General features: G+C 38.3%; 1 protein-coding gene across 1 annotated transcript in view; it reads right to left on the bottom strand.

Moving 5' to 3' along the window:
- The window catches only part of LOC126100451 (cubilin), a 771,806-nt gene that overhangs the window by 42,154 nt on the left and 707,580 nt on the right, over window positions 1–22,072 (bottom strand). The window contains exons 60-61 of the mRNA XM_049911056.1: window positions 18,014–18,091; window positions 7,316–7,460 (exon numbers count right to left, since the gene is read on the bottom strand). Coding sequence (XP_049767013.1) covers window positions 7,316–7,460; window positions 18,014–18,091 — 223 coding nt within the window. The remainder of the gene's footprint in view (window positions 1–7,315; window positions 7,461–18,013; window positions 18,092–22,072) is intronic.

Raw genomic sequence — 22,072 nt, 5'->3', positions numbered from 1 at the left:
ATGTAAAACATAGTAAAGATGGTCATGAGGAAAGTGTAACATTTAGAAAAATCTTTTGTCTGAGAACCTCCAAGTGATGGTGATTTGTGTGTGTGTGTGTGTGTGTGTGTGTGTGTGTGTGTGTGTGTGTGTGTGTGTGTGTGTGCGTGCGCGAAATTACTAGCATGTCTTTGAAGGATGTGTCTCTAAACAAAACAGTGCATTGGAGCATTCGTGAACCATTCTCTCAGCATGCTTACAATATAGCAACATTGTAAAACTCACAATAAGCCTTCAGAAATATAACATGAATTTGTGGTTCTCGAAGCTATGTAACAGTTGGTATTAGATAAATGTTATAGTATCATGTGAGCCTTTGAAAATTACGTTTCAAAAACAACACTTTTTTGACAAAAGAAGATTGTTCTTTTAAAATGTGTTGAGAAACTTATTTGGAGAATGTAGTTCACCCTCAAGATTATGTTAAATACGAGGGTAATCCCAAAAGTAAGGTCTCTTATATTTTATAAGTACAGACCTCTGTTTGTGTGGCAGTTGGTCACACTGTTATGAAGAGTGCTTTACGCACTGTGTATAAACATGCATACACCGCGCTCAGGCTCTCAGTCTTGCCTTGGCAGCTGTCGAGAATGGAGCTCCCGTTGGATGCTACCACCACGTGCGAATTACGCACAGTTATTCGGTTTTTGAACGCAAAGGGCACTGCGCCAATTGAAATCCATCGCCAGTTGACGGAAGTGATGGTTAGTCATGCATGGATGTCAAAAATGTTTCTAAGTGGTACAGAGAGCTTGCAGCTGGTCAGACAGAAATTCATGACCAAAGGAGTGGAAGACTGTCAATTTCTGAGGAGACAGTGTTGGAGGTTGAGAAAAGCATGTGTGAAGATCGGCGGATCACTCTGGATGATCTCTGCATGTTGATTCCTGAGGTTTCCTGAAACACCGCTCACAGAATTTTAACAGAAACATTGAATCACCGGAAGGTGTGCACAAGATGAGTGCCACGCATGCTGATGGAAGACCACATGTGGCAACGAGTTGATGCTTCCTGGCAACGAGTTGATGCTTCCCATGCATTTCTGCACCGCCTTGCAGCCGAACAGGACAACTTTCTGACTGGTTAAAAGAACATTTGGCCGGAAAGCGATTCAGCTCCATCGACGAGGTGAAAGAAGAGGTTCATAACTTTTTGAACAGCATGGTGGCGAGCTGGTATGACATGGGCATACAAATACTGTCACAGCATCTACAAAAATGCATCGACAGAAATGTTGATTATGTCATAAAATAGATAAATGTTCAAGCTGTAAACTGATGTAAACCGTTGTAGAAATTAACAGGTCAATGTGCTTATAAAAATATAGGAGACCTCACTTTTGGGATTACCATTGTAATTTACGAAGTGTACTTCATAACATTGATATATAGCAAATTTGCGTCCCATATTTTCTTCTGGAATACATCACCCTCATTCTCACAGTTATGACCTTCTGTAGGAAATTGTCATTTTGAAAAAATGTTACATTTGTTGGAGACAACATCAGCCATAGAAGTGTATAAGTGGATGTAAACATTATTGGTACAGACACCTTCCAAGGCATCTTGTGTAAGAATCATAATCCCCACAGAAGTCCACCATCTGCTGCTAGTGTAATGCTGCTACCAATGGTCAGTGTACATTCTATGATTAATGTGACAAGTAGGTTTTCTCCTTTTAGATGAAATGTGCTTGCATTGCTGTTGTGTAATCTGTTAGAAACCATGCTTCACCTGCCAAACAACTCATCTCCATGAGAAATATATTGTTTTTCCTGCAGCAGTAATGATGTAAATTTAGCACACATTATCTGGTGTGAGAGTCTGGTTGCAGCAAATCAGTATGATTATGTTCTCTAAAACACATGGATTACCGAGCATCACATCTCACTGCCAGTGCAGCACAAATTCCATCTGTACACTTTTACAGAGCAGATGTTCCAACAGTTTCCACATTCTTTGATCTTGGGATAAAGGATGTCCAATGACTTGTTGTCTACAAGCAGTTCTGCTATCATTGGTCTACTTACAGTACAACGAAACAATGTCGACTTAAGTTCCAACCAGTGTGACAATACTATTGTTTTCAGATCTGAGAGAGACGAACATAACAACATCTACATCTACATGGATACTCTGCAAATCACATTTAAGTGCCTGGCAGAGGATTCATCGAACCACCTTCACAATTCTCTAATATTCCAATCTCGCATAGCGCGCAGAAAGAATGAACACCTATATCTTTCCGCAAGAGCTCTGATTTCCCTTATTTTATAATGGTGATCATTCCGCCCTATGTAGGTCAGTGTCAACAAAATATTTTCGCATTTGGAGGAGAAAGTTGCTGATTGGAATTTCGTGAGAAGATTCCATCGCAATGAAAAACGTCTTTCTTTTAATGATTTGCAGTCCAAATCCTGTATCATTTCTGTGACAGTCTCTCCCATATTTCGTGATAATACAAAACATGCCGCCTTTCTTTGAACTTTTTTGATGTATTCCGTCAGTCCTACCTGGTAAGGATCCTACACCACACAGCAGTATTCTAAAACAGGATGGACAAGTGTAGTGTAGGCAGTCTCCTTAGTGGGTCTGTTACATTTTCTAAGTGTCATGCCAATAAAACACAGCCTTTGGTTAGCCTTCCCCACAACATTTTCTATGTGTTCTTTCCAATTTAAGTTGTTTGCAATTGTAATACCTAGGTATTTAGTTCAATTTATGGCTTTTAGGTTAGACTGATTTATCGTGTAACCGAAGTTTAACGAGTTCCTTTTAGCACTCATGTGGACAACCTCACACTTTTTGTTATTTAGGGTCAACTGCCACTTTTCGCACCATTCAGATATTTTTTCTAAATTGTTTTACAGTTTGTTTTGATCTTCTGATGACTTTATTACTTGATAAACGACAGGAACAGCAAAGGGCCTATAACACTACCTTGGGGAAAGCCTGAAATCACTTCTGTTTTACTCGATGACTTTCTGTCAGTTACTAAGACCTGTGACCTCTCTCACAGGAAATCGCAATTCCAGTCATATAACTGAGAGGATATTCCATAAGCACGCAATTTTATTATGAGCCGCTTGTGTGGTACAGTGTCAAAAGCCTTCCGGAAATCCAGGAATATGGAATCGATCTGAAATCCCTTGTCAATAGCACTCAGCACTTCATGTGAAAAGAGCTAGTTGTGTTTAACAGGAACGACGTTTTCTAAGCCCATGTTGACTGTGTGTCAATAGACCGTTTCCTTCAAGGTAATTCATAATGTTCGAACACAATATATGTTCTAAAATCCTGCTGCATATTGACGCTAACGATATGGGCCTGTAATTTAGTGGATTACTCCTACTACCTTTCTTGAATATTGGTGTGACCTATGCAACTTTCCACTCTTTGGGTACAGATATTTCGTCCAGCGAACAGTTGCATTTGATTGTTAAGTATGGAGCTAATGTATCAGCATACTCCGAAAGGAACCTGATTGGTATACAGTCTGGACCAGAAGACTTGTTTTTATTAAGTGATTTGAGTTGATTCACTACTCCGAGGATATTTACTTCTATGTTACTCATGTTGGCAGCTGTTCTTGATTCAAATTCTGGAATATTTACTTCGTCTTCTTTTGTGAAGGCATTTCGGAAGGCTGTGTTTAATATATCTGCTTTGGCAGCACTGTCTTCGATAGCATCTCCATTGTTATCACACAGAGAAGGCATTGGTTGTTTCATGCCACTAACATACTTCACATACGACCATAATCTCTTTGGATTTTCTTCCAGGTTTCGAGACTAAGTTTCGAGCTTCTGTAAAGGATTGCCAATCTTGGGGATTTTGTGTCTGTTCAAATTTGGCATGTTTGTTTAGTTGTTTCTGCAACAGTGTTCTAACACGTTTTGTGTATCAAGAAGGACCAGCTCTGTCATTTGTTAGTTTATTTGGTATAAACCTCTCAGTTGCTGCTTATACTGTTTCTTTGAATTTAAGCCACATCTGGTCTACACTTATATTATTAATTTGGAATGAGTGGAGATTGTCTCTCAGGAAGGTGTCAAGTGAATTTTTATCTGCTTTTTTGAATAGGTATATTTTTCGCTTATTTTTCGAGGATTTGGGGACTACAATATTCAATCTCGCTATGACAACCCTGTGTTCACTAATCCCTATATCGGTTTTGATGTTGGTTATTAACTCAGGATTATTTGTTGCTAAGAGGTCAAGTGTTTTTTCACAACCGTTTACTATTTGTGTGGGCTCATGAACTAATTGCTCAAAATAATTTTCAGAGAATGCGTTTAGCACAATTTCGGAGGATATTTTATGCGTACCTCCGGAATTAAACATGTATTTTCGCCAACATATCAAGGGTAAATTAAAGTCACCACTAACTATTATCGTTTGAGTTTGGTATGTGTTTGAAATCAAACTCAAGTTTTCTTTGAACTTTACAGCAACTGTGTCATCTGAACTGGGAGGTCAGTAAAAGGATCCACTTATTATTTTATTCTGGTTGCCAACAATGACCTCTGCCCATACTAACTCACGGGAAGTACCTACTTCAACTTCACAACAAGTTTAATTAGTTCTAACAGTAACAAACACGCCACCACCATCCGTGTTTAGCCTATCTTTTCGGAACACGGTTAGGTTTTTCACAAAAATTTCAACTGAGCTTATATCCGGCTTTAGCCAGCTTTCAGTGCCTATAACGATTTGAGCATCACTGCTTTCTATTAGCGCTTGGAGCTCCGGTACTTTCCCAACATAGCTACGACAATTTACAGCTGTTATACCAATGGTTCCTGTATCTTGAGTTTTCTCGAGACTCTCTAACCTAAAAACGCATCCAGCCCATGCCACACAGCCCCTGCGTATAGTGGACACCTGGCCTATTCAGCGGAACTCGAAACCCAACCACCCTTTGGCGCAAGTCGAGGAATCTGCAGCCTACATGGTCGCAGAACCGGCGCAAGTCGAGGAATCTGCAGCCTACATGGTCGCAGAACCGTCTGAGCCTCTGATTCAGATCCTCCACTCGGCTCTGTACCAGAGGTCCGCAATCGGTCCTGTCGACTACGCTGCAAATGGTCAGCTCTGCTTTCATCTTGCAAGCGAGAGTGGCAGCCTTTACCACTTATGTTAGCTGCTCGAAACCAGAGAGAATCTCTTCTGATCCAAAGTGAAACACATAATTGGTACCGACGTGAGCAACCACCTACAGTTGGCTGCACCCTGTGCTCTTCATGGCATCTGGGAGGACCCTTTCCACGTCTGGAATGACTCCACCCGGTATGCACACGGAGTGGACATTGGTTTTCTTAGCCACCTTGTCAGCCAAGTCCCTAAGGGGCCCCATAACGCGCCTAATGTTGGAGCTCCCAACTACCAACAGTCCCACCCTCTGCAATTGCCCAGATCTTGCAGGCTGAGTGGTTTCCTCTGAAGCAGGACAGGCGACAGCATCCGGCTCAGCAACAGTGTCAGCCACAGACAGCACCTGGAACCTATTTGTTAGACAAACCAGGGAGGCCTTATGTGCATCCGCCTGGGAAGTCTTTTGCCACCTGCTTCGCCCCAGGGCGACCTCCCACTCGACTACAGGTGAAGGGTCAGCCTCAGTGTGAGCGATAACTGGGTTGGCCACCAGTGAGGACCGGTCGGAGGATTCTGACGCGCTGGTCGCCCGTTGGATCCCCACGGCCGGCCCACAACATTGGTGCCCATCCACTGCAGCCTCAAGCTGTGTAATCGAAGCCATCACAACCCAAAGCTGAGAGCAAAGTGTCACCAACTCAGCTCACATCTGCACACATTAATCGCAGTCCCTGTCCATACCAAAGACTGCAGAAAAGTAAACTATGCAGATAAACGGACTATCAGCACGTGCTGCACAACTCTAATGTAGACCTTGACAAAAATGCATGAACTGTGTTTAGTAATATGCAGATATTCAAGAACCTAACTACTGAAGCACTCAGGTGAAACTAAATAATTTGCCACTGATTAGGAACTTGTAATATATCACAAAATCGGTTTACTTTCTGACGCAAATGAAAACACAAGAACTGTGGCTATTAAATTTTAAATTTACACACAAGAACTCAAGAAACTAAACTATTAAAGCACACAGATGATATAATAGAATTTGCTCCTGGTTAGGAACTTGTAAATGTCACAAAAGAAGTTTACTTATCTGTTGCTGTGTCTGTCGCGGTCGGTTACTACTGCTATTTTTCATTGTTCTTACAAGCATTTTTTTGTTGTTCTTACAAGCATAGAGTTGTCACATACTAAACCCCTAATAACGATTCCCATTGTAATATGTTTGAATATATATCTTAACTAAATTGGCCATTTGAATTCTGATTTTTTAAAAATCTTTTAATATGGCACACCCTCTTTGCTATTATGTTTTATGATTTGCAAATGATGACTTTGTAAAACTTGCTGTTCTTAAAACTGGTAATGATGGGATAATTTTTCTTATAGTTCCTTGACATCCATCTGTGTGTGGCAGATGTTGTGATGCTGTTGTATCTTCAGTACTCCCCCATTGCTAATATAATTTTTTGCATATGATGTCTGCTTCAACATTCTTAAAGCATGTTCTGCTGTATTTCCTGTTGGAATTTTCAGTCGTTCCTTCTACTCTGTGCCAATAAATTTAATTCAGTTAAAAGTACACTGTTGCATGTTGGAAAAACTAGTTGCTGCAGTTACTTTTGCTGTGTACTGCTAGTTAACTACATACTCTACTATGAACTACAACAGTTATGGGTAAGTCGCACAACAAAGACATTTTTAACTACAGCCAGGAACAAAGTCTGCACTGCCTAATAATAGATATTAATAGTGACTGCATGTGAGCTCTCAACAAGCCTCACCATTTCAGTTGCTAGTTACAAGGCTTTGTCGTTTTCCATGTCATCTATTATACAGCTTTCACACCATATCGTGTAACATTCACATACTCCAGACATGCTCATTTCAACAGAAGAGTGACAGTCACAATGTTTCCAGTTGTGAAAGTTTGTTTATAAATGTCAAATATTCAGATGCACTTCATCATCTAATATTTCTTCTGGTGCTACACTAAAACTCAATAGATATAGTTTCACTGTTATTGATTATTCTATGGCATTTCAGAAATGAACTACATAAATCACAAACTTTTCCCAAGAATTATTGACAGTCATTCTTCAACGGAACATATGTGATAAGCTTTACAGTATAGCTTGCAAATTCTTCGTTATGGTATGTAGATTTATAAGACATACCTGTTGAGGAATATATAAGTTTAAAACCACGATCAACTTCAGAAGATGCTATGAAGTTTATTTCAACATCACCAGTGCCTGAATAAAAATCCATGGGCTGAACAGTTCCACAGAATTTTGCAGAAGCCATAGGATCAGCCATAAACTGTAATAATGTGAAGATACAATGATTTATATAACAGTACAAATCACTCGGGATCATTCAGTGCTGAAAAAAACTTTTAACATGAAACACAAATGTATAATTCCATGGCTATTTACAGTAATGCTTTTAATAGAGCATGTTTATTAATAAATAACAGCAACTACAGAAATTACAATAAAGCATCAAAATGTGACAGCAATGGCTCCAAACTTCACATGGTGTACATCTGTAAAATAGTAACAAGGTACACTGAATATAGTCATATTAAAAGTGTAATTCAAATATAACCCTTAAAAGTGAAATTTGTTAGTAAATAACAGTGACTACAGAAATTACAACAAAGCATTAATGTGTGAAAGAAATGGCTCCAAATTTCACGTGGTGTACATTTGTAAAATAGTAACAAGGTATATTGAATATTGTCATATTAAAAGTGTGATTCAAATATAACCCTTAAAAGCGAAATAAATTCCTAAAAGTTATACTATTGATTTGACATTTAGCAGTAATTACCCTTGTATTTTTATAAATTGCCAACAGTTGATAGCACAGAAAAGGAAGCTGTGTCAGTGCAAAGATAGCTGCTCACTGTTGACCTGCACCACACTGGAGCAGCGAACACCGGTAATATATTTTCTGAGCTGTGAAACTGTTAAACCTGTGGTAACATCTCACAGGGTGAAATCACAGTACCTCAATTCATTTGTTGTCCCTGCACCAACTGGACAAAGTGGTGTAGGGAGTTTGAAAGATGAATAATGTCTGTGGAAGATTCTCCGTGTCCAGACAAGGCACACCTCATAGGAATGAGCAAAAATACTGCTGTCATGAAAGAGCTTGTGAAGGAAAATAGTGATACTGGTGTAAACAAAATAGCCACTATTTTGGATATCAGCATTAGTTCAGCACACAATATTGTCCATACGCACAGTGATTCAATAAAATGTCCAGACGATGGGTGCCAGTCACATCAATGAAGAGCAAGCAAAGAAAGGAGCCATAGCTCATCTATGAAGAGGTGACAGCCTTGGTGCATGAATGGCAGCATTCACAACCAAAACAATTCTTCTCATGAGGTACCTATGCAGTTCCGAAAGAGTGGTATGTGTCAGAAAATTATACAGCTGTAAATTTTCTCTATTGCCGCACTTGCACAATAATAAATAATTAAGGTTTTCATTTGAATCACCCTCGTACATGTCTGTATGGAGCAAGTGAAGTGAGTTGTTGTGATGCTGTCACACTTCTTCTGACAGATTTGCATTTAGAGCAAGGTAACAGAATTGGAATTCAAAGTGCTTAATGGTCAGCTGAACACGTAATAACGATGTATGTTCATACATCATATACAAGGGCTTCTATTTCTATGGATTCAGAAAACAGAGGTATGATTCTGAATCTCTCTTAAAGGCAATTCTTGTGGTATAACTGCTCCACCTGTGATGCTTGACTTTGGATGCTATACACAAGCAATCTTTGTAAATTAATAACAATTAATAGAATAAGGCTACAACATCTAAGTGCTCAAATGAATGCCATTGGGAAGGGTTTTCATTTGACTTCAACATCAGTAGTGCAAGAACCTACATACAGCCTCAAGAGGCTAATGATTACATTTTCTTTGTTTTAAACAATTTGGCTCTTGAGTTATTCAGCATCATACAAAAAAGCAAAACAAGTGAATAGGCTTTGTATAATTCTGAAATAAGGTAGCGAGATATTTGTGTTTCTTTCTTTCATTTTTTTTTTCAGAGGGTGAAGTGCTTCCACAACTATGTAGTTTTAGTGTTTAAATAATAATTATAAATCAAAGTGCACAATATGCATAAACTGACTGTGCCAGTGAAATCAGCAGGCAGAAATAGAGTAATTAATGTGCCACAATTGTTCTTGCTATTATTATTGAACCATTTTCTATGTTGTTATCACTTGGTATAATTTTGAAAATTTATCAATGATGTATGACCATGTTCCTCAATTAATTTCATTAAATAATAATTTTATGTACTGACCTGCAGAGAGGTTGGTCCATTGCATGCAAAGTGGTAGGGGAATACTTTAAATGACCTGGGAGAAGGTGGAATAGGAAGAGAAGCTGCATACAGTTGGTCTTGGGACCTGGTGGGGGTGAGGGGGGGAGGGGGGCAGTCACACAGTGGTATGAGTGGCAGTAAGGCCACTAGTTCTGAACATAGAATTTTCTGCTGGAACAGCTAGCAGTGAATTTATATTGATAATGATGAACATTGATTAAAAGCTTCCATGAGTGACTAACAATTAAGGAAAAGATAGATTGCTGCTTACCATAAAATTGACATGTTAAGTTGCAAACAGGAACAATTAAAAAAACACTTACATTAGCTTCCAGTCACAGCCTTCATCAGAAAAAGAAAGAGAAACAGAAACACCCCCATAAATTCACTCAAGAAAGCACACCTCATGTACACATGACCACCAACTCTGGCAACTCGGACCAGAAGCTGCCGGAGTTGGCTGTCGTGTGCACGATGATGATGATGTTTGGTTTGTGGGGCGCTCAACTGCGTGGTTATCAGCGCCCGTACAATTACCCAGTCTTTGCTCAGTCCAATTTCGCCACTTTCCTGGATGATGATGAAATGATGAGGACAACACAAACACCCAGTCATCTCGAGGCAGGTGAAAATCCCTGACCCCGCCGGGAATCGAACCCGGGACCCCGTGCTCGGGAAGCGAGAACGCTACCGCGAGACCACGCGCGGCGGACGTGTGCACGAGGTGTGCTTGTTTGCATGAATGTATGGTGTGGGTTCCTGTCTCTCTCTCTTTTTCCGATGAAGTCATGGCTGAAAGCTAATGTGTAAGTGTACTGTAATTGTGCCTCTCTGCAATTTGATGTGTCATCTTCACGGTAACCAGCAATCTATCTTTTCCACACAGTGCTGACACTCCAGCCTAGAGTTTCCATTATTGAATAAGAGATTGGACAGTCTTGTATTTAACGGAGCTGAGGCAATGAGTTGGCTTCTGTGGGATAACATTTGCTTCGGTGGCAGGAAAACCTTTACATACCTCATCTGAACCCTTTATATATAAAGTAATGATGCATTTGCTCAGTAATCTATATCCACTGAAGAACCAAAGAAACTGGTACACCAATCTAATATTGTGTAGGGCCCACGTGAGCATGCAGAAGTGCCACAACATGACACAGCATGGACTCTACTAATGTCTGAAGTAGTGCTTGAGGGAACTGCCACTATGAATCCTGCAGTGATGTCCATAAATCCATAAGAGTGTGGGAGGGTGGAGATCTCTTCTGAACAGCACGTTGCAAGGCATCCAAGATATGCTCAATAATGTTCATGTATGGGGAGTCTGGTGGCCAGCAGAACTGTTTAAACTCAGATGAGTGTTCCTGGAGCCACTGTAGTAATTCTGGACATGTGGGGTCATGCATTGTCCTGCTGGAATTGCCCAAGTCTGTCGGAATGCACAATGGACAGGAATAGATGCAGGTGATCAGACAGGACGCTGATGCAGGTGATCAGACAGGAAGCTTACGTATGTGTCAACTATCATAATTGTATCTAGATGTATCAGGGGTCCCATATCACTCCAACTGCACATGTTCCACACCATTACAGAGCCTTCACCAACTTGAAGAGTCCCCTGCTGACATGCAGAGTCCATGGATTCATGAGGTTGTCTCCATACCCATACACCTCCATACCCATACACATCCATCCACTAGATACAATTTGAAATGAGACTCTTCTCACCAGACAATATGTTTCCAGTCATCAACAGTCCACTGTCGGTGTTGATGGGCTCAGCTGAGGTGTCAAGATTTGTGTTGTGAAGTCACGAAGGTTCCGAAAGCCCATACTGATGATGTGTTTTTGAATGGCTCACACACTGACACTTTCAGATAGCCCTGCACTGAAATCTGCAGCCATCTGCAGAAGGGCTGCACTTCTGTCAAACTGAATGATTCTGTACAGTTGATGTTTGTCCCGTTCCTGCAGGATCTTTTCCGGCTGCAGCGATGTCTGAGATTTGATGTTTTACCAGATTTCTGATACTCATGGTACACTTGTGAAATGGTTGTATGGTAAAGTTCCCACTTCATCACTATGTTGGAGATGCTGTGTCACATTGCTCGTGCAGCGACTATAACACCATGTTCAAACTCACTTAAATCTTGATAATACACCATTGTAGCAGCAGTAACTGAGCAAACAACCGCTGCAGACACTTGTTGTCTCAAACAGGCATCGCTGACCACAGTGCCATATTCTGCCTCTTTACATATCTCTGTATTTGCATACGCATGCCTATACCAGTTTCTTTGGTGCTTCAGTGTAGCAATACTATTTGTCTTTAGCTATAACTGCTGCCAACTTGAAGGTTTGTTTGAAAACTGCAGTGATTTACTTGGAATGGTCATGTTGGAGATGGTAAGCCCTTTACTTTCCTCACCGTCTGAACTGAATGGCCAGTTACAGGAGACTTACAGTTTAACGTGGACATCAAATCATGCCATGGTGCAACTTGATATCATGCACAAATCATTATCGGGGATGAAATTATGAGACCAACTGGATACCAAACTGCAGAATTTTGAATTTTTAGTCTGACACAAAACATAACAAAATGCAAGTAGAGAGATCTTGTCCCTTAATGGTTTACTGTGAAGAAATTTAGTAGGCTCTTCTGCTATGAATACTGTACACAGGAAAATGACATGTTACTATGATCCTCGTAGCTGATGTTTTGCATCTTTTGCCCCTGAATCATTCTTCTCAGGCAATATTAATTGATTTTACCTTCATTTTCCTCAGTGTCTTGTCAATTTCCCTTCTAATTAAATTTTATTCCTCTGATCAGAAGCTTGTCATTGCTGGTGATATTGTGGCCTTGACTGCCACTCCTTTTCAGTCTTATTAGTACAGAAATAAATATGCATTGAATATATGTATAAATATGCACTGAATATATGTAACACTTCCAAGCCACTAGATTTTATAGTGAGCTTCCAAGCTTCTATATTTTACAGTAATAGAGTGAAACAAAATGATATTAAATCTGAACTTATAAATAATATACAGATGTACAATTTTATGTGCAACTGGCCTATTGTTTTTTTTTTTTCATACTGAAACCAAGTCTAAAGTTACAATAACAAATAAAAAATCTATTACTTATGTTGAACATCACAAATAAACAATTCAGTCTGTGATAGAAGCATATGAATGATATAAAAGTCATGGAATGTGAAAAAGCCACTTTATGACATATAATCAATTCAAGTAGGAAGTCTATGGATAGACTATCAAAATCCTCCAAATGGCCATGTTGTGTGTGCCTATAAATAGCTGTAGAAAACATTAAACTGCAGTTTTTGCTAACATAATCATAAGTGATGATGGAAATGTGACAGCTGAAGAGAACAGGGAACATCTTAGACCCTACAAAACATCCTATTATCAGACAAAGAAAGAAATTTCAATGATACCACAGTTATTGCAAGATCTCATTTCAAGTGTTAGCACAATACTAGGGCATATATTCCTTTGTGGCCAATATGCCTGATAAACAACAATGTCTACAGTTACAATAGGCTTATCAGCAACAAATAATGGGTCTTCAGTATGGATAGAGATAGAGCGCCATACATCTGAACTGCTGTATGGGGTATATGGCACTGTCTAGAATGCATTATCTAGCATTACAATGCAGGAAGTTTGCTGTCGTTACTTGAGGTTTGATGTCAGGTGGTTGGGAACTCAACACTTTCTCCAATGTAGGGGTAACAACTGGGAACTCAACACTTTCTCCAATGTAGGGGTAACAACTGAGAGCCCAAATATGTATTATCTCTTCAATATATTCCTCAAGCTGTAATCGAGCAAACATGACTCACCTACACGTTTCCAAGTGTTCAACATTATTAGTATGCACAACATGTATGATTTCCACTCCAATCTGCCATTCACCTGACACGTTGATCTTTGAATACTGCTGGGAATTCACGAATTATCAAATTAATCCTGCGACATCTCCTAACCAATACAGATAGAATGTTAAAAGCAAATGTATAAAAACTACATGTAGTAATAGAAAGGATTTTCAGAACCTGACAGCAAACGCAAGTTTTATGACTTACACTCAAAAACAAAAAACCAAGATAGTACACACTAAAAAGAAATGAGCCCTTCCAAAAAAAATAAATAAATAAATAAAAATAAAACTCCGCCTTTGCCGGTCCCAAGCCCGGATCCTCATCTTACAAGTGATGAGGGAGGAGGAGGGGGAGGAGTAACAACCTCGTAAAAAAACCTGGGTCCATCTGGCTCCGGATGGTAGCACCCTGTGAGGGCCCCTGCCTAGGGTTACGGGTGAAAACCGGTCAACGGTCTCATAGGCGGATGAGGAATTTTTAACTCCCAATGGCTGAGAGAGCGGAGGAACCAAAAATCTATAACTGCAAGCGTCTGTACCCAGATTGGGCGGCTTGTGGGCAGAGTCTGTTCCTCATGTTAGAGGCGGCTGTTTCAAGAAAACCTTCTAACGCTAACAACGTTAGTCGTATTCCTGGTAGGTTACGCAAGTAATCTCCCCAACTTTGAAGAATTTCAACAGTTACAATCTTAACGCATGATGGAAATGTCTTTCAATAATGAAACTACCCCAGGTGGCCAATCCACCGTCGGCAACGACGCAAGCAGACCCATGGATTCTGGGGAGTCTGCAACACCATGCAAATCCAACAAGATTAAACCCAGAAAAATCTTCAACATAGCAACTCTCAACATAAACTCCCTTCTCAAAGTGGGAAAACTTAAGCACCTTACAGACGGAAGACATACAAATTACACACGGAAGACATACAAATTGTGGCGCTACAAGAAACTCGCTTCACTGATGAAAACACATTTGAATCAAACAAATTCAGAATATTTAAAGGAAAACATGGAAAAATTGTAATGAAGAAATGCCCTCAGCTTGGCACAGCTTTTGCTGTAAACACAAAAATTCTGAACTCTGTCGAACATTTTTGGTCAACATCATTGAGAACATCTTTCCTCACTTTTCGATGTGCAAATAAAAAATACACATTAATCAATGTTCACGCTCCCACAAATGACAAAAATAATGCTAAAAATAGGGAAGAAACAGATGAATTCTGGGAAAACCTTAAGGATCATATATCAGAAATCCCAGAAAACAATGCAAAAATACTTCTAGGAGATTTTAACGCTCAGATTGGAAAAGAAAAGAAATTCCGCGATATTGTCGGCAACTTTCCCGCACACAAACGAACCAACAAAAATGGAGAAAGGTTAATTATGCTCTGTAAGCAGTTTAAACTCAAGCTAATGTCAACACGTTTTAAACATCTTCCCAGAAAACAAAAAACCTGGGTATCTCTGATAAAGAGTATCGGAGAATTTCAAATAGATCACGTTGCCATCTCCTCCAAATGTGAAAAAGAAATATTGAACACACGTGTCCGAAAATCTCTAAACCTCGACTCCGATCACTATCTCACGAAAATAAAAACTAAACTGATCCCACAAAACAAACAGAAAAGCAGAAACGGTGAATATAAAAACAGAAATAAAATAAATTTTGATCTTACAACCCTGAGAAATTACAACCTTAAGCCCAACTCTAACCTCAAGGATTTTCAGAAAAAACTAAAGACATTCTCCCCTTCACAAAACCTCCAAGAATTTCAGAACAACTTGATTGAGGCAACAGAAACAACCTTTCCAAAAAAGAGCAAACCAAGACACCCGTGGTGGGACAGCAACTGCAATGAAGTTCTGCATGAACGACTTAAAGCCTGGAAAAAGTGGAACTCACATAAAACTGAAAACAACTTTGATGAATTTAAGCAAGCCAGAAAGAATGCCTCGAAAACTATTCGCAACACCAAAAGACAATATGAAAAACAACAACTGGAGTCAATCGAAGAGAATTTCAAGAAATGCAACACGGCAGCTTGGTACAAAACATTCAACCAGAAACTCCGAGGATACCAGTCCCCTTGCCTAAACCTTATGAGAAATAATAAGACTCTCGCCACCAACAATACAGAAAACTGTGAAATCCTGGCTGAATATTTTGAGACACTCCTAAACTGCCAAACACCCATCCAGACTCTCAGTTTTACGCAACCAGAAACATTACCAACACACTCAACACCTCCGACACGAGAGGAAATCACAAACATAATCAAAAATCTCAAAAACAGGAAAGCATGTGGAGAAGACACAATTACAGCAGAAATGCTCAAGCTTGGGGGAGAAACATCAGTAGAAGCACTACACAAAGAACTTGAACAAGTATGGGAAACCAAGAAAATCCCAAGTCACTGGAAAACTGCCCTAACTCACCCTTTGTTTAAAAAAGGTGACAAAAGGGATGTTAACAACTATCATGGAATATCGCTTCTCCCAGTCCCATACAAAATTCTATCAAAAGCCCTGCTCAATCGTGTATCACCAATTATAGACGGAAAACTTGGAGAATATCAAGCTGGCTTCAGACCAGGAAGATCCTGCGCCGAACAAATTTTTAACCTCAAAACAACAATGAACTATTTATCTACAAGGAGCAAGAAATATTTCATAACATTCATTGATTTCAAAAAAGCTTATGACTCAATCGATAGGGACACACTCATCAAAACACTTCGAGAATATGAAATAGATGAAACAACAATCACCATAATCAAAGAAACATTAACAAATACAACATCAAAAGTAAAATTCCAAGGAGAAATTTCATGGCATTTCGAGGTCAAAACCGGCGTCAGACAAGGAGATGCGCTGTCCCCGGTACTCTTCAACTGTGTTCTGGATAAAGTCATAGCAGAATGGAGAAAACTCACGCAAAAACATGGAGTTGAGAAAGTCCAAATTGGAGGGAAGTGCTACAAAGCCATTGAAACCAACTGTTTTGCCTTCACTGATGATCTCGCCTGTTTAGCTTATACACAAAAAGACACAATAAAACAAATAGAATTACTTAAAGAAACTGCTGAAAAAGCAGGCTTGCAAATTTCATTTGAAAAGACAGAAATCATTACAAATATCAAAAATCCACCAAAGAAAATAACTACGAAATACGGGAAAATACAGGTATCTAAACATTTTAAATATCTTGGTGAACTAATTCAGCCTGTGGCAAAAGGTCATCCAGCCTGCAGGGCTAGAAAACAAAAACTAGAGACAGCAACTCACTACTGCAGACAAATGTATTCAAAAAAATGTATATCCAAAAACATTAAACTCAGACACTACCAGACTGTCATTAGACCGCAGATACTATATGCATCAGAAACACTGGCAAATTTTACATACGCAGAACAGATAGAAAATCGTGAAAGAAGAATTGTGAGGACAATTCTTGGACACAGGAAAATAACAGATGATCAAGGCAAGCCTGTATACAGACTAAAAAGGAACAAAGAAGTGTATACGAAGTGCAGCAAAATTACAGACAAAATTAGAAAAAGAAGATGCTCCTTTTATGCTCACATCATGAGGATGAACCCGAATAGGCTTACAAAACAAATATTTTCGTACATCGCAAATCTAAAAAATAAAAATTTATGGTTTATCAACACAGAAAGAGATCTAAAAGAAATGGACATAGATCAGGAAACAATATTTAACAGAAACCTTTTTAGAAAAAAACTGAATTCATTCACGGGTTTCGGTGTGAAAATTAAGAAGACTTGTGGAACTAAATGGTCTGAAGAGAGAAAAGCCGCCTTCAGTGCAAGAGTGAAAGAAGTGTGGACTGAGAGAAAGAAGACTTCCCAGAAGCGCAAGAAATAATTGTTTTCACGGTCTTTAATGGCCAAATTTGTATAATAACAATAATAATAAATAAAAATAAAAAAATAAAGAAAAGAGTTTTGTGCATGAAGAATCCATGTTCTGATCAACAATTTACATGATGATAAATTAAGTTGCTACATTATGATGGTAAAGTCATTAGCATTTCATTTTAAAGTCATATAAAAGCAGTACAGTAATCTTGCTTAATGTGGATATTCAAAGATATAAATGGTCAAACACTGTTATAATATGTTGCATCAAAAAAGCTTGTCCTGTATTACAAGCACATTTGTTCAACACAGAATAATCCAACAAAAATAAATAATTCCTGCACACCATTATAAAATCCTTTCTGTCAAACAAAATCAATCAATAATTCAGGATGAAATATACAAGCAATGTCATTACTCACCAAACAGAAATTATGCTGAGCAGCATACAAGAAAAACAGAAAATGACAATTTGCTACACTTTACTATACATCTGCTCCCTCTCCCGGATATGTCACTGAACAGATCTGAATAATTTCAACATGCATCTATCTCTATGCTAACAACATTTTAAGTAATACTGGCACTGGGTGTAAAAAATACCTATCACTATGATGTATTACAATAATTCTCTTCTACACTAATCATTTAATTGTTGGTAATAACTGAGAAATTCTGTAATAAGTACATTTAAAATTATGTAAATGTTTCTGAGTTGATTACTTACACCATAAACATAGCCCTCTTTTCGTTTCCCACTATATACCATCATCTCACCAAGGCCTTCTCTGATATATTCAGCATTCTGAAAAGATACATGAATTTAGCAAAAAACACAGAACTAACACACAACTGGAACTCCATAGTTAAGTAGGCAACACTCAAATGTTGTGACATTTTGTATTTTGGAAAATGAAAGTTGTGATGTTTTTGTTTCTGGATACACAAGTTAAAATTGTTACCCAACATTTATTTACCCCTGAACTGAAATTAGAATATCTTAATGAAGCTATATCAAGGGAAGAACTTTTTTTTCCTCCAGTGCTAAATAACGAGTGGAAAGACTGCAAATGTAAGTGGAAGAGCACTTTTACGATTTGCAAAAATGTTATGCTACAATAAGATTAATGCAGAAGAATATCATTAATACACAAACACCACAGGCTACTCAGTTAATTGGAACAAGTGAACATTTATTTCGCATTGCTGGCAAACTTCACTACATGCCCACTTTCAGATGTAGATGTATAGACAAGATGTCTACTGATGACATGTGTGGTGCTGTATTTGGAACCAATAATTTATGTTACATGGGAATACTTATTTTTCCCACATGTAAGTTAAATTTCTTCATTTATAAAGACAAGAACAGCGAAAACAACTCAAGCACACGTTACTCTACAGGCCATGTGACTGCAAATTTATGATACACAGTGCAAAATTTTTTCATAGCTGTTCTGGTATTATCATATTTATAATGTGGGAACAAATTTGTTTCCATGTAACATGATTTGGTTTTAAATATGATGGCACACACATATAATATATATCTGAAAATGGCCATTGGCCAAAATTAGGTAGCAATGCAAAATAAATGTTGAAGTAAAAGTTCAGCCTGTATCAATAAATTAAATAGTCTACACTGGATAAAATGGTTTTATCCTTCATAAATACATTGGGACTGTGGACTAAAATAAGAGGACATGTACATACAAATACCTGGAAAAGACCACTACATTTTCATAATGACATAGCATTGGCATGATGAAAGTAAATGCTGTTTACAATGTAATTTCTGTTTACAATGTAATTTCGTACTGTTCTAATGAAATCTTGACGTCGTATGTCACTGGTGTTATGTCACTGATGTATTGAGTTAGTCACTGTCACCTAAAGAAACAGAGGCTACTGCATAATACTGATTTAAAAAAAGGATAGGGCTATAGATAGAGACATGCTCTATGTAACTGACAAGCCAATGTGGCAGCTTTGTTTTATGCAATTCATATACAGCAATATTATTTCCAGGAAGTATGTTAGAAACACTGTGAAATTGAGGTATTATGTTATTTTCCCAGTGTATACTGGTTGTACAGTTGTGTGGATTGTCATATAATATTTTTTTTCCTCATAGTAATGTTTTTCTCTTGGTACATTGTAGATCCGAAGATGACACCTAGACTTTGTTGAAACCAGACATAGATAAAATTAAATAAAAATAAAAAAAAGCTATTTCAACACATGATATTGGCTGCCAAATATTCTTATAAACCCAAAAGTATTGGATTAACACCATAATACTTAAGTCATATTTTCAATTTAATTCCCTTTGGAGTGTAGTCTCTTGGCAAACTTCACAGCATAATGCCACAGTGACTTCACTGGGACCCTGCTTTGTAGAGCAGAATAGTCTACTGTGTGTCCTACTCATGGCAGTACAGCATTCTGCTACACTGATAGTGAACCATGCGTGAATGGATAAGTGTATTTTCTACAGGTGAACCTGGCATTAGTTTGTAGGACAATGGTCCATGCATTCACAGTACCCTGACAGAAAAAGACCAGTCTTCTGGGGCCATTGTTTTTGGAAGTATTCTGTAGCATGAGCATATGTAGTTCCACATCTTCCTTGCTCAATAAGTAAAGTACAGAAGAAAGGTACAGCAACTGTGACTTTTCGTAAGTTCCAATTGTCCATATGTCTTAATGGATGAAAGTGATCATTGACATTATTCATTCTTTACGGGTTTATTAGTGAATATATCTGACATATGTACTGCCAGTGAGATATCTGGATCTAAAACTTACAGAACCAGTTTGTGGCACACTATGTGGATGAACTGTAGCCACTATTGATGCCTTGAGATCTCTGTTGACATCTTTCTCAGGAATCAGACTAATTGCCAACAAAGCTCTTGATCTCATATATCACCAAATAGATAGCTTGCCACATTGCTGCTAAACACATGTGTCAGCTGAAAGTTAACATATCCCTCACTAACTGTTCCATAGTTGTAAAGATTTTCAATTTGTATACTGGGTATGTTTATATTTAGATCTTTTCTAATTACATGTTTCCAGGATTTTTCTATCCCAAATTACTAGTCATTAAGGTTCATCTTTTTCTGGAACCTTTCAAACATCCTGTAAATATGCTCATATTTCTTGATAAAAGGTATATTTTGAACACTAATGTATGTTTATGGTAATGCCGTAGCATGTGCTACTATCAATTCATCATCAAGAATATTACTCATCCTAAGTTTTATGCCAGTATTCCGAAATATTTACCAAATTAGAGTTGTCTGTTCAGGAATGTTTCACATTATATGAAATAGTGAAGCCCTGAAAGATAATTACCCATTTGTTGTTGTTGTTGTGGTCTTCAGTCCTGAGACTGGTTTGATGCAGCTCACCATGCTACTCTATCCTGTGCAAGCTTCTTCATCTCCCAGTAACTACTGCAACCTACATTCTTCTGAATCTGCTTAGTGTATTCATCTCTTGGTCTCCTTCTATGATTTTTACCCTCCATGCTGCCCTCCAATACGAAATTGGTGATCCCTTGATGCCTCAGAACATGTCCTACCAACCGATCCCTTCTTCTAGTCAAGTTGTGCCACAAACTCCTCTTCTCCCCAATTCTACTCAGTATCTCCTCATTAGTTATGTGATCTACCCATCTAATCTTCAGCATTCTTCTGTAGCACCACTTTTTGAAAGCTTCTATTCTCTTCTTGTCCAAACCATTTATTGTCCATGTTTCACTTCCACACATGGCTACACTCCACACAAATACTTTCAGAAACGACTTCCTGACACTTAAATCTATACTCAATGTTAACAAATTTCTCTTCTTCAGAAAAGCTTTCCTTGCCATTGCCAGTCTACATTTTATATCTTCTCTACTTCGACCATCATCAGTTATTTTGCTCATCAAATAGCAAAACTCCTTTACTACTTTAAGTGTCTCATTTCCTAATCTAATTCCCTCCACATCACCCAAATTAATTCAACTACATTCCATTATTATCGTTTTTCTTTTGTTGATGTTCATCTTATATCCTCCTTTCAAGACACCGTCCATTCCGTTCAACTGCTCTTCTAAGTCCTTTGCTGTCTCTGACAGAATTACAATGTCATTGGAGAACCTCAAAGCTTCTAATTCTTCTCCATGGATTTTAATACCTACTCTGAATTTTTCTTTTGTTTCCTTTACTGCTTGCTCAATATACAGATTGAATAACATCTCCCTTCCCAACCACTGCTTCCCCTCCGTGTCCTTCTACTCTTATAACTGCCATCTGGTTTCTGTACAAATTGTAAATAGCCTTTTGCTCCCTGTATTTTACCCCTGCCACCTTCAGAATTTGAAAGAGATTATTCCAGTCAACACTGTCAAAAGCTTTCTCTTTATCTTGTCAATTACCAGTATTATTTCAACAAATTATCTGAATATTTTGATTCTAGGTTTTCTAATTTTTATTAAAGCCATAGGAAGTAATTTTCACTCAAAATATGCCTCAATACTTACACTAAGAGAGAACAGGATTATAGAAGTCAAAGCCTCTCACAAGCAAGTTGCATAGCATGCTATACAAAATTCACTCCTCAAAATGAAGACAACAATGTTCTATGACATCTAACAATGGCCATCAGTAAAATTCAGTGCATAGGTAATTGTCATTGTCACTATATCAGCTGTAATGTATGGCAATACTTACATATGTGGTCACTCTCATGAGTTAAAAACCAGGCCTATTTGTAGTAACCAGAACTAATCAAT

Source organism: Schistocerca cancellata, chromosome 9 (assembly GCF_023864275.1).
Source record: "Schistocerca cancellata isolate TAMUIC-IGC-003103 chromosome 9, iqSchCanc2.1, whole genome shotgun sequence".
Taxonomy (NCBI): Eukaryota; Metazoa; Arthropoda; class Insecta; order Orthoptera; family Acrididae; genus Schistocerca; species Schistocerca cancellata.
Note: the sequence above shows the minus strand (reverse complement) of the source record. Positions and strands in the feature narration are given on the sequence as shown.